Genomic DNA, 13,017 nt, shown 5'->3' with positions numbered 1-13,017 from the left:
CCATTTCCCCTCACTATGCCTCCAGTCCCTCTTGTCTCCATGAATAGATGCTGTGCATATATAGTGTTTTTAATTTATTTGAATTAAACAAGTAAATAAATACAGCTGCTTCCATAGCGGCTCTACCATGGTGTAATGTGTGTAAGGGTCTCATCCACAGCGTAACGTGGGTAAGGGGCTCTACTGTGTGGCACAACATATATAAGGGGTTGGGTATGGGTGACCGGCCGTTAGGATACAGCCGGTCACCATACCCATGCCGAGATCCCAGAGTCTAGGTTGCTGGCGTGGAGGAAGAGAGCGCAATGAAGCCTCTTGTGGGCTCGGTGGCTGGCTGCGCTCACCACAGGTTCTATTCCCACTCTATGGGTGTCTTGGACACCCACAGAGTGGGAATAGTCCCTGTCAGTCGGCATGCCGACTGTTGGGATTTCACCCAGGCAGGATTCCAGCATTGGTATAGTGACCGAGTTAATATATTTTTGTTTTTAACTCCACACAGTTAGGGCCATGATGAGAATCAAACCCATGACCTCAGCGCTGTGTGGCAACAATGCTAACCATTACACCATCCGCACTGCCATGCCCGTATATTGTTGTTGCAAGCCTTCGGCATGCACTGACCCTATTTTAAGCATGGGGGGCACCCAAAGGCAACTTATGCTTTGAGCTTCACAAGGCCTAGAACCGGCCCTGTCACCAATTTAGGATTTTTAAATATTGGTTGTTTTTAAAAAAAAATTAACAGGCAGATTTAACATGTGCAGAGAGAGTTAGATTTGGGTGGGTTATTTTATTTCTGTGCAGGGTAAATACTGGCTGCTTTATTTTTACACTGCAAATTAGATTGCAGATTGAACACACCCCACCCAAATCTAACGCTCTCTCTGCACATGTTAAATCTGCCTCCCCTGCAGTGCACATGGTTTTGCCCAATTGCTAACTAAATTCCTGCTGCGATCAACTTGGAATTACCCCCTTTGAGAGTAAAGAACACAGTAATGTACTGGATTACTGTGAACGGGTATTAGCGTAAAGCGAGGGAAACACAAGGGCTAATTCAGACCTGATCGCTGCTGTGCATTTTCGCACAGTGGGCGATCAGGTCTGAACTGTACGTCTATGCACCACAATGCGCAGACGGGACAGTCAGCAGCGATGGGTAGTGCCGGGAAGCGACGGGATTGTGCGAAAAGTCCGATCGCACTGGCGATCGAAAGAAGATTGACAGGAAGAGGGCATTTGTGGGTGGCAACTGACCATTTCCAGGGAGTGTGCGGAAAAACGCAGGAGGGACCCGGAGTTTTGTGGGAGGATTCGTGACGTCATCTCCGGCCCCGATCATCGCAACGGCTGAGTAGTCTTGGGCTGTGCAAAGACTGCACAAACTTCTGTTTGTGCAGCTCTCCTGCACATGCGATCGCACACCTGCACAGCGAATTCCCCCTCTCCCTGTAGGCGGCAACTACCTGATCGCAGGGATGCAAAAAAAACACACCCTAGCGATCAGGTCTGAATTACCCCCACAGTGTATAAGGAGGGTTTACGAGACTTTGTAGGGACAGAGGAGATACATAGTGGGTGTCTTATCCTGGTAGTACTGTAATGAAGGCTAAAATGAAAGCAGTAGCGAAACTGGCTTAAGACACAAGGTTTTCCCTATTTTAAGAATTTCAATTAAATACAGCCACCAACAGCTCTGAAATACATACAGTAAGGTGGAACTTCCTTACATTGTTTTGCATCTGAACTACAGTAGTTGTTTCGATAATGATTACTGGTGTATATGTTTGAAATTGCAATTGAATTGGGTGGTGGATTAGTGATGTGTAAATAAGTGGCCTGTCTTTATCTGCGTATTATTGCATTGCATGAGAGTGTTATATATGACAGGAAGATAATCATTTGCTTAACAGGAACTGTTTGGATAAACATATATATCTGTTGATGTAGTTTCCTTAATATATTTTGCCAGGATTTAGGGCTATTTATCAAGCCTCATAGCCTGTGGTATCCACCGTACATAACCGGCAATGTATATCTTAAGGGCTTGTCTGCGATAGCCTTGCCATGTAAGGCATGGGGAAGCTAATTACTGCATGTTTACCAAGAACAGCGGTGATACATGTACCACTGGCTTTCCTCCTCTGCTATCTATCACCATCTCACAATGGCAACAACAGATGTGGTAAACATGAAATAAAAAATGCTTTATGAAATTCAGAAAATTTTCCCATTTAAATTGCCATAAAAAAAATATTGCGTGCATATTACTGCTGGCCAGTATTACTGGGAAACTGAATATCGCTTAGCAGGCCCCGTGATTTACATAGACCCAAAAACAATAGGTCATTTTGGGCCTACTTGATAAACACTCCTAGATTACGTACAACATTATAGATGGTTATGGAAATTTTTATAAATCTGGATATTTTTTACCTATAATTCCTTGTTGCTCAGCTTTCTCCCACATTAACTGTGTGACTGTTTTTATGTAGTAAATGTCCCCCTGTGTTTCTGAGTGTTTTCCCTATGCTTATCTTGTTATAATACTAGAGCGCTGACATCAGAACTCGAGGAGAAAGCACAGATGCTGCTTGTTAGAGAGAGAGCATATTAGAGACATGTTCTATCTTAACATGATAGAGCCTGCACAGCATCCCTTGTGGCCCCAGCTCTAAGTGGTTAGTTACTGATTTCACAGTCAAAGAAAATATGCAAATCAGTGCAAAGGCTACATAATGCATAAATGAGAGGACTAGCTAAACTGAGATTCGAAAATGCTTTATAAACAGTATAAACTAGATTCACTGTGCTTTATAACGTAACAGATGGGCAGATAATCATCTTCAGGCTTTTGTTAAGTATGTTTACATACAGTACTTCATTAGTGGTAAAGATCAAAGTTTATGAGAATGTTGGGTAGTGCTTGTGGTCTGTTCTACAATACATTTATTGTAACAGGATCTGAGTCATTAATCAATGATGTTTTTAATTTCAGTGTTCTATGAGTAGATTAACAACTGAATATGAAGTGACTGTGACTCCTTGCCGATGTTTTCTCCCAGTAACCTAATAATCATTAACCTGTTACTTGCACACACTGGACACAATGCTCACTGCTGACAGGTGTTTCTATTAAATTGGAAGCTACATATGTCACTATCATATGAGAAGTTCAGATCTATTATTGAACAAAGAGCCTTATGTAAATTCCCTATCATACTCTATTAAAGTGTTTCCAATTGTCTAATGTAAAAAAAGGAATACTGTATTAACCTGGATAAGGCATAAGGAAGTGATAAACCAGTGATAAATGAAGGTGATACATGCACCAGCCAATCAGCTCCTAACTGTTAATTTACATAGTGGAGCTGATTGGCTGGTGTGTGTATCACCTTGCATGTATCACTGGTTTATCACTTCCTTATATCTTATCCAGGTTAATACATTGCCCCAATGTATCTCTGGGCACTAGTATTGTAAAATGTTGGTAGTGGCCCAAGGATGCCATTCTAGCTTTCCAGGCCCATTGCTCTGCTTTGAAAACATCAGAGCAGAGGTTCTGCTAAGCATGCATGGCCAGCACCTGTGCCACTCATAGGAGACCTGTAGTTAGGGGATAGTGGAGGTATAGGGTGGAAGACGTGACACCTGGTCCACTGCGGCAGCATCACCTACATCCATGGTATTTCTGACACAGGAGACAACTAATAGTTATACAAAGAATTGCAATGTAGGGAATACCCACTGATCAGTACAATGCATGTACAGTATGTGTGCAGAAGTGGGTTACGCCATACATACACAGTGTAAACCACTTTAGCTCTCATGTATAGCATCACTACATAATTTAGGTAAATTGTCTTAATGGTGAATTATTATGTAACATGCAGTATATATACAAAGTGTTTAATAAATAACAGTATTGTATGTGGTCCCAAAATGTAAATAAATGTTTTTCATGGCAGTAGCACAGAACAGTAACCAGAACGGTTGTGGTGTATTATGTCAACTTTGACAATGTCGACTATTCATGTGTGTCAACATGAGAATACTGACATGGTTATAATGTCAACTTTGAAATTGACAACGTGTGCATAATTTAACCATGTCAACATTCAGCATGTCAACACTGCTGTAAAGTCGACAATAGCCCTACCCTAATCCTAGTTGATACGCTGACATTAAAACATTGCATTATAATATTCTGTAGGTGTTGAAATTAATGATGTTGACATTTTAACCATAACAACATCATCAATACTGACCTTCTGCTGTCGACATTATGATCAACAACTTTCTGACTACATACCATCAGATAGAGCTATAACAGGGCTTTTCTGTGCCCAGTGCCACCCTCCCGTCCCTCAAGTGCACGTCATGACGTCATATATATATATATATATATATATACTGCTCAGAATTCCATCACCAGTCTACAAATAATGAAAAGAAACTTTTATCATTGCTATTGAAATATACTATATCCACAGATTCAGTGATCTTTGAAGTAGGTCATGCCAAAAGTCTTTTGAGTACCTTGCGCAGTCGCTCTCCAATCCAGAGTAAGTGCCAGAGGAATTATGCACATACAGTACTGTAGGGCCTGGTTCTGTGTGGTTCCGGTATGAATGGTCGACAGTCATTAGGTCGACCACTATTGGTCGACATTGGTATGGTCGACATGGACAAATGGTCGACACATGAAAATGGTCGACACGTGAAAGGTCGGTGCATGAAAAGGTCAACATGAGTTTTTTTACTTTTTTTGGTGTCGTTTTCTGCATAAAGTGACGGGGAACCCCAATTAGTGCACCGTGTCCCCTCGCATGGCTCGATTCGCTCGCCATGCATCGGGCAATGTGCCTCGCTGCACTCGGCACAGATTACCATTCCCAATCGTAGTCCACGTGGATCGTAAAGTATGGAAAAGTTCCCCAAAATAATTTTTTGGGAAAATTCCATGTCGACCTTTTCATGTGTTGACTATTTTCATGTATCGACCATGTGTCCATGTCGACCATGTCAATGTCGACCAATAGTGGTCGACCTAATGACTGTCGACCATAACATGGTCGACCATCCAAACGGATACCATTCTGTGTTGGGAGTAAAGCAAAAAGTACCTGTGTACCCAGACAATCCATGTTGCAATCCAAGGAGTGGAATTACTGTACTTTTTTTTGCATACATGATGAAAAATGTCTGCTTTTACATGTTGCCCATAAGAAGTGATCAGTTTTATTTTACACTGCAATTTAGATTTGAGTTTAGACACTTTTCTCAGATCTAACTCTCTCTGCACATGTTACACCTGTCCCCACCTGCTGTGCAGCATGGTTTTAGTAAGACGTAAAGTTACTTGCTGTTTTTGCTTTGCTTCCAACTCACAATCAGCCCCAGTAATGGTGCTGAAACATGCTCAGAGTCCTGAATTATTAAAGTAAATTATACAGTAATTCATCTTTAAAAGATCCTTAGAACTCTTCACAACTTGTCACCTATGAGTAATAATGAAATAACATATGTACATCTAATCAGCCAGTCTTTTCCTTTTCAACTAAGTTTGACTGACACTGTAACATGTGGGGACAACCAAATGATTGTTTTTTTATCATCAAGAGTGATTGGTTCAGGTAGAGTAGAATACTAAGGGTGGCAATCAAAAAGCAGCGGTAATTTATCCTATTAGTCCCAATGCATCCCCTATAAGTAACCATTTTTTCTGCGATTGTTAAAACACATAGGTTCGGGTCTTTTCACAGATCCTATGTGTTTCCGTGCAAAAACAGGTATTTTTTTGCATGGAAAAAAATGCTATAATTGGATAGCCCAATAATGACCACTGGGCAAAAATCCTGATAAACGCTTATTTTTTCTTGTGCAAAAAATTACTGCGGCTAATAGGATACACCCTGAATAGTTTCAGCATAAGATTTAAGATAATTTCTTCCTTGAGTCTTCTGGCACAAAATTAAATAGGAACTAATTGACCCCTACCAGGGACTGGAACCATTGTTGTCATTTTTAAAGCCCATGTGCACTGGAATGTGTTGAGAATCCCAACAGATCCCGATGGTAAGTACTAGGGTTAGGGTTATGCAATAGGGGGAGGGTAAGGCTGCAGGAGAGGACAGTTAGGGTTAGGCTTCGGGAGGGGTGGGTTAGGAGTATGGTTAAAATAATCACCATAATCCATTGGGATTCTGAACATCGGGATGCTGCTGTCGGGATTCCGATACTATCACTTTGCACTTCAAGCAGAGATTTACTGAGTGCTCAGAACAATATGTGTGATTATTAAGGATGTGTTTCATACCTAGAAAGTCATATACAGTATTGTTGCTCTGAAGCTGAGAAATAAAGACTAGATGGCAATGATTTTGTATCAAAGAATACAAAATAATACAAATTGTCACTAGATGACTTAATAAGTTCCCCAATTATGGGAGGTGCTATGTTCTCCTCTTATACATCTCTTCTTAAGAACTTGATGAAAAGGTACTTCTATAATTATTATGCATCATGTGGTAAGACAGTATTCAAGTAGTTAACATTACTGTGCACACCTACTGTATTTTGAATAGTCAGTTGGAGCTAATTTCCATAATATTTCCATAGCACCTGCTCTAAATACAAAGTACGTACTACAAAACTATAACGTCAATGTTGTATTACACTATATTATACTGTATGCTGTAAAGGTTTAATTTCTATTTAGACATATTATAGCCCATTTAGGGTATAGTCAATGCTTCACTCTTAATGAGGTCATGCATCCACCATTGTATCTGTAGAACAGGCTTTGCCAACAGTCTAGATTCTAGATGATATGGCAGCAATTGTGCAAAAGTCAGACCAGCAAAGTGCCAAAACAAGATTCCGTTTGTGTGTCCAAGATGTTTATTTGAGCTAACAGGGCTGCAAAATAAGGAAGCTTGAAGACTTCCCTACTTTGTGTTCTGACACAGAAATTGCATGATGCAAGAAATCTTTAATGTCAGCTGAAAGGTTCAGTTGAAGACTTTTCCATTTATTTACCGCATACCCTAAATGCTCAACAAGCGTCTTACGCATAATCCACACATATAAAAACAGCTGTTATCACTTTTCCTAGTTAACTTATGTAATACTCTTTCATAAACTGTTAATTTTGTTCTCATTAAATTATATAATAAGTTCAGTTTAGGTAGGCAGTGTTAAACTGATATTGCACTTCATGCCCTGTTAAACAGCAGCACGCACAACGCAATCAGTGCAGGCAATGTGACTTGTGTTGTGCCTATGCTGTTTACTGTCACATAAACATGAGCAGTGCCATACCAGGACACATGAAATAATCCCTTGCAAATACCATGATTTTCCTCCACAGTACTGCACATATGCCAGAAGTGCAACATGAATAAATGAAACAGGAAAACAATTCACCCTTCACCTCATCTTTATGATCACACTGAACCCTATTTATGGGCTGATTTCTCAATCTACTGCACAATTTGCATCATTATCTTCAGGTTTGTTGTTTTTTTATTTTTTCTTCCAGAAAGTCCAACTTCTAAATAAACTGATCCATAGTGGACTAAAATGAACACATATGTTTCCATCATTCATTATTCATAATATCCTAAAGCCTAACAACTTACAGCTGGCAAAAAAGGTATTATAAGGGAAGAGGATATGTCTGTTTAGACAAGATGAACGAAAAACAGCTATTCCCATATAAGTAGGGAAAAGTGATATTACAGTACATGACTAATCTGCTAGTTTAACATAAAAATGTCTTTGCAAAGGGCAAATGACAAAAAAAAATGTGAATACTAACTGCATTTATACTTCTAATATCATGGAAATTGCTACTATACCACTGTGAAAGTGCTACATTTTACATGTAGTGCATATGTAAAGTGTAGCTTCAGGGACAGGTATTACTATTATAAACATAAATAGTATACATACCGAAAACAATTGTCTAGCCGAGCAGAATAATAATCAAATGTGACTTTTTTTTTTATCACCAGAAGCCCTTCCTCAGGGTTGGTCTCAGTGCAATCTGAAAGGATATTTCAGCACCATACAGCAGACTTAAATGTGTACTGTCTTTCTTCAGCTAAAGTGCATTTTACCATGAAGTAGTCCACAGTGTCCAATCCTGCATCCTTAGATAATGGTATCCTATTAACCTTCTCAATAAAGGCTTTGGCCTTAAAGTTGGCTACAGTGTTGGTGGAGAGATGCAAATAAAATGAAATGTTTTCTCTTTAAATTCAGATGCAACACTATGAGCGCATAGATAATGGGTGTGTGCCAATTACACCCTGATCTGTGGTCCAAGAGAGAAGAGCGTGTATACTGTCTTTCCACTTTACTACACACAAAATTGCAGCACCATCAAATGCAATCACACTCAGCTGTCCGTGGTGCCTCATTTGAATATACTCTGAGGAGGCAAAAATATATAGAAAATATGAAATAAATCGCAATCTATTGGAAATGGCTTATTCCTCAGTCAATGATGTGTCTCCCATTCCTACTTAGAGAAAGCAGTCTGGCTCATGGTGTACTCCCTCCCCTGTGAAAGCCGGCAGACTCGCACTCCCTCTCTGGCTGCTGCTTTCTGTTGATGCTTTTGTAGTGGAGATTAATCGGGGATAGTGGAACAAAGAGAGTGCCTACCTTCTTCCCAAATAAACAGTCTCTTCTTTAGCTTTGCAATCCGTCCTCTTCCACCACAGAGAGCAGTGAGCATTCCAGCACCTTGGACAGCTCCTACTAGTCAGGCCCATTGGAAACGTCTGGGGATAGAGCAGATGAAGAAAGAAGCCGGAGCGCACAGCACCATCATTTCGGTTTTTGCACAGGGTCCTCAGTAAGGCATCCTCAATCAGATGATGTCACTCTCCAGCCGAAGTCAGAGTCCAAATAACCAGGAGTAACATTAAAAAAGCAGACAGTCTGTGAGCTCATTCCCCCCTATTTCAGTCTTAAAGCAAAATGCATAAGAACAAAGGCTGCAGAGCAAACTGACACTTAGCCCATGTTGCCGCTACAGAAAGCAAGCAAGTGATGAGAGCGGAGGTTCATGTCTGGAAATCAGAGTGGCACACGCTGTTCCTGGCATAGCTTTTGCACTCTCTTCCTCATAGTGCAGCAGCGAAATGCATAGAATTCAGGCTGACGTATATCAGGTTGCTGCTGCTGCTGGGGTAAAGATAGGAGGAGCTCGGTAACCTCGTCAAAACAACCCCCCACCACCTGCTTCCACTGCATAAATACAGAAGGGCCCTGTAATAAAGCTGCAGAGATTGTCCCATGTGTCTAAACACTTTTGTCTGAGGAAGCCATAAATATTCTCAGTGTACTGTAGACATTGATTTCAAAGTTTCAAGTGACATGGTTCAATCACTTAGCACACAAGCCACCTTTGTTATATTTGTAAAGCTACATACAATTGCTTTAAAGTTGAAATTATAATAATAATGACATTACGTTTCAGTGTGCGCTGTGAAACATTAGCTTTCTCAACTTCTTTTTATAATGCAGTAGCTTCAGCATTTTTTCTGGAACAGGTGTGGATATTTTACTGTTTAAAAAAAATATGGACATGCAATTGTCATGTTGGCTAGTGATATTACAAAAAGTATTGATATTATAATCAGACTTATACAGTAGTTATTAATGCATAAAAATAAAAGCTACAGATGGCAGTAAGCCCTACAGTTTTCTGTTTTCTAATACATATGCATTTTTAGCACTAAAAATAATCGGTTATTTTATGAATTTATTTGTTGACTAGGTGATTCATCGCGCCCTACGGGCGCTCTTCCCACCGTCACAAGGAGCTATGCCCCCATAAACCTTGCACGCCCTTGGGGCATGCAATATTTTTATTATATGGAGTATTACCTCCACTCATAACTTTGTGAGTGGTGGAATATTGCACGGACAAAGGGCGCGCAATGGTTAAGGGGCCGTAGCCCCTTGCGACGGTGTGAACAGCACACGTAGGCCACGATGAATCACCTAGTAGGTGCTGTGGTTGGGGGAGTGGCGGGTGTGGGGTAGACATGGATGGGGGAGAGGGTTCTGTGGGTGGTAGAGGGATGGGTGCGGTGGTGCTGCGGGTGGGGAGGGGCGGGGGTGCTGTGGGTGGGGGAGGGGCAGTAGCGGGGGTGCCGCAGATGAGGGAGGGGCGGTAGCAGGGGTGTAGCAGATAAGGGAGGGGTGGGTGCAGGGTTTGACGTGGGTGGGGGAGGGGCGGTTGCGGGGGTGCCGTAGGTGGGGGAGGGGTTGTAGCGGGGGTGCCGCAGATAAGGGAAGGATGGTAGCAGGGGTGCAGCAGATGAGGGAGGGGCAGGTGCTGGGTTTGACGTGGGTGGGGGAGGGGTGGTTGCGGGGGTGCCGTGGGTGGGGGAGGGACGGGTGTGCCGTGGGTGGGGGAGGGTTTGGAGGTGCCGTGGGGGGGAAGGGCGGGTGTTGGGGTACTGCGGGTGGGAGAGGGGTGGTCGTGGGAATGCCGTGGGGGCAGGGGCATGTGTTGGGGTACTGCGAGTGGGGGAAGGGTGGGTGCAGGGGTACTGTGGGTGGGGTTGCAGGGATCCGCAGATGGGGTAGGGGCGGTTGTGGGGGTGCCATTGGGTGTTGCGGGTGGGGTTCCATAGCCACCATGGGTGGGGGGGCAGTTGCGGTGTGCCGCGGCAGTTGCAGGGAGGGGCGGGTGAGGTGGTGCCGCGGGTGGGTGAGTGGCGGGTGTGGGTGTTCCGTGGGCGGGGGAGGAGGGACAGCGTCACAGCAGAGGCGCACTGCCATTGGTCGCCTCAGATGTCAGTCACCCGCGCGTCCGCCAGGGGTCATGGAAGTTGACTGGAGGCAAATATCGAAGATGCCAGAAAATGAGAAAAGCGGAGCACATAATAATAACCCGCTGCATCTGAGATAGCATAACTTGCTGGCTGGGCTCAAGGGGGGGCGAGGACTTCAGCGAGTGACGTGCACGACAGGCATTTACCGGGCAGTGTAACGGGAAAGCTCGGTGGCTGCAGAGAGCGGACTGGTGACGCAGACGGAGGGGAACGGTTCCGGAAACGTGACATCGCTGAACATGAAGCATTTGCAGGTGGCCGCCATAACGTGAAATACTCTGTGTGTAGGGTTAACAGGCAGCCAAGTTATGTAGCTTGGAGAGGAGCGCCGGGCGTAAAACCTGCTGCCTGCAAGTACCCTCAGTATCCGTAGTGTTACACTATGGACACTGACAGCATCTGCAGGGAGGGTATCTGTCGCTGCTGCTCCCACTGGCCATGTATACCGTATACCTCCCTATACTGTAAGTAGTGTCACTGTGCACATTGTACCTCACTCTGCTGCTGGCACAGGAAATGGTGTAGCTCCCTGCAGATGATGTGAGTGTATGACTCTGACTCCAGACTACGCCCTGCGTTATACACACAGTCACTCTGGGCTAATATATAGGAGATTTGCATTATCTACACTTCAGCAGACTCATACAAAATATATTAAGTGTACATACCTGGCCTGGGGTCTGAAATGGCACCATATTAACATTGTTTGTGAAACTCAGTGAAATGATAGTATCAAATTTAGAATTGGCATGGTTTATGCATGGTCGTAGCTATAGTGGGAGCCCCAGACCCAGATTATATATTGTAGTTGCATACGACTTTCCAGTATATACCTGCTAAGCAATTGGGTCTGACCTGTTCCCCAGCCTCAATTGAGTAACACTCCTTATTCAGAGATGTGTGTAGTGATGCTATAATGGTAAGGGGGCACTGTAATGTGACTCAATCTGAACTAGGCACTGTAATGTTTCATAATCTGAATTGGAGGGCACTGTAATGTGGCAGAAAAGTGAACTACTTATTGTAATGTGATATAATATGATTTGGAAGATAGTGTTATATAATATAAACTACCAGGGGCGTAGCTATAATTCTATGGGCCCCATAGCAAAATTTTGAAAGGGCCCCCACCCAATGTTGACAGAAACGGTAAGAAGATTGTATTCCGAAGGATTTTTTTTTGTTAAATGAAAATATCCCCACTATGTACACAGTGACCTGTTTTATACCTTCATCATATGTCACTGTACAGTCCCCATTCCCCTATATAATAATATAATACAACATATAAGTGTGTGCCAGGGTGTATATTATACTCTCCTCATACATTACTGTACAGTCCCTTCTCCCCTGTATAATAATACAGTATATCAGTGTGTGCCGGGAGCTGCGTTAATCCCCCTCATATTTCACTGTATGGTCCCCTCTCCCCTATATGATAATAATACCATATATCCAGTGGCGTAACTAGTGCCCCGCAGTGCTGCGGGGGCGCTGACGCCGCCACTGATTCTGTTTTGGGAAGGAGGACACGGAGGGCACTGTGCGCGCCTCTCCTGTGTGTCCCTCCTGGGGCCCTGCCGGCAGCGACGTGTCTGTTAAATAAAGTGCCCCTTCATGAGCTCTGATTGGCTCACGAACCGGCACTCCATTTGACAGACACACCGCTGCCGCCGGAGACCCAGGAGGGACACACAGGAGAGGCGCGCACTGTGCCCTCCGTGTCCTCCTTCCGAACAGCAGCGAGGGAGCTCGGGGGGGGGGTGTAACTGGCACTGGGGAGGCATATTTGGCACTGGGGGGCATATTTGGCACCGGGGGGAATATTTGGCACCAGGGGGGCATATTTGGCACTGGGGGAGCATATTTGGCAATGGGGGGCATATTTGGCACGGGGGGGTATATGTTTACTTGCCACTTTTGGGCATATTTGGCACTGGGGGTATGTGTGTAGCTGGCACTGGGGGCATATGTGTACCTGGCACTGTGGGGGAATATCTGGCACTGGGGGCATATGTGGCACTGGAAGCACAGCCCTCGCAACAAGCATTACCCCCTGGTTACAAGCACAACACCCAGCTCATGAAATCCCTGACAACAAGCATTACCCCGTAGCAACGAGCATGACACCCAGTGCATAAAACCCCAGGCAACG

The 13,017-nt window shown here is 43.7% G+C and overlaps 1 protein-coding gene across 2 annotated transcripts in view; it reads right to left on the bottom strand.

Annotated features, from left to right (window-relative positions):
* The window catches only part of NYAP2 (neuronal tyrosine-phosphorylated phosphoinositide-3-kinase adaptor 2), a 293,064-nt gene extending 283,885 nt beyond the window's left edge, over positions 1-9,179 (bottom strand). Inside the window, exon 1 of one of the 2 annotated variants that reach the window (XM_063916016.1) lies at positions 7,960-9,179. Coding sequence is in view for 1 of the 2 variants with exons in the window: in XM_063916015.1 (XP_063772085.1) it covers positions 8,677-8,749 (73 nt within the window). In the remaining variant the exon portion in view is untranslated. The remainder of the gene's footprint in view (positions 1-7,959) is intronic. The other variant, XM_063916015.1, reaches the window with a different exon arrangement.
* Positions 9,180-13,017: the final 3,838 nt, after the last annotated feature.

The sequence above is a fragment of the Pseudophryne corroboree genome, chromosome 4, assembly GCF_028390025.1.
Source record: "Pseudophryne corroboree isolate aPseCor3 chromosome 4, aPseCor3.hap2, whole genome shotgun sequence".
NCBI classification, from domain to species: Eukaryota; Metazoa; Chordata; class Amphibia; order Anura; family Myobatrachidae; genus Pseudophryne; species Pseudophryne corroboree.
This window is presented reverse-complemented; position numbering and strand designations above follow the sequence as displayed.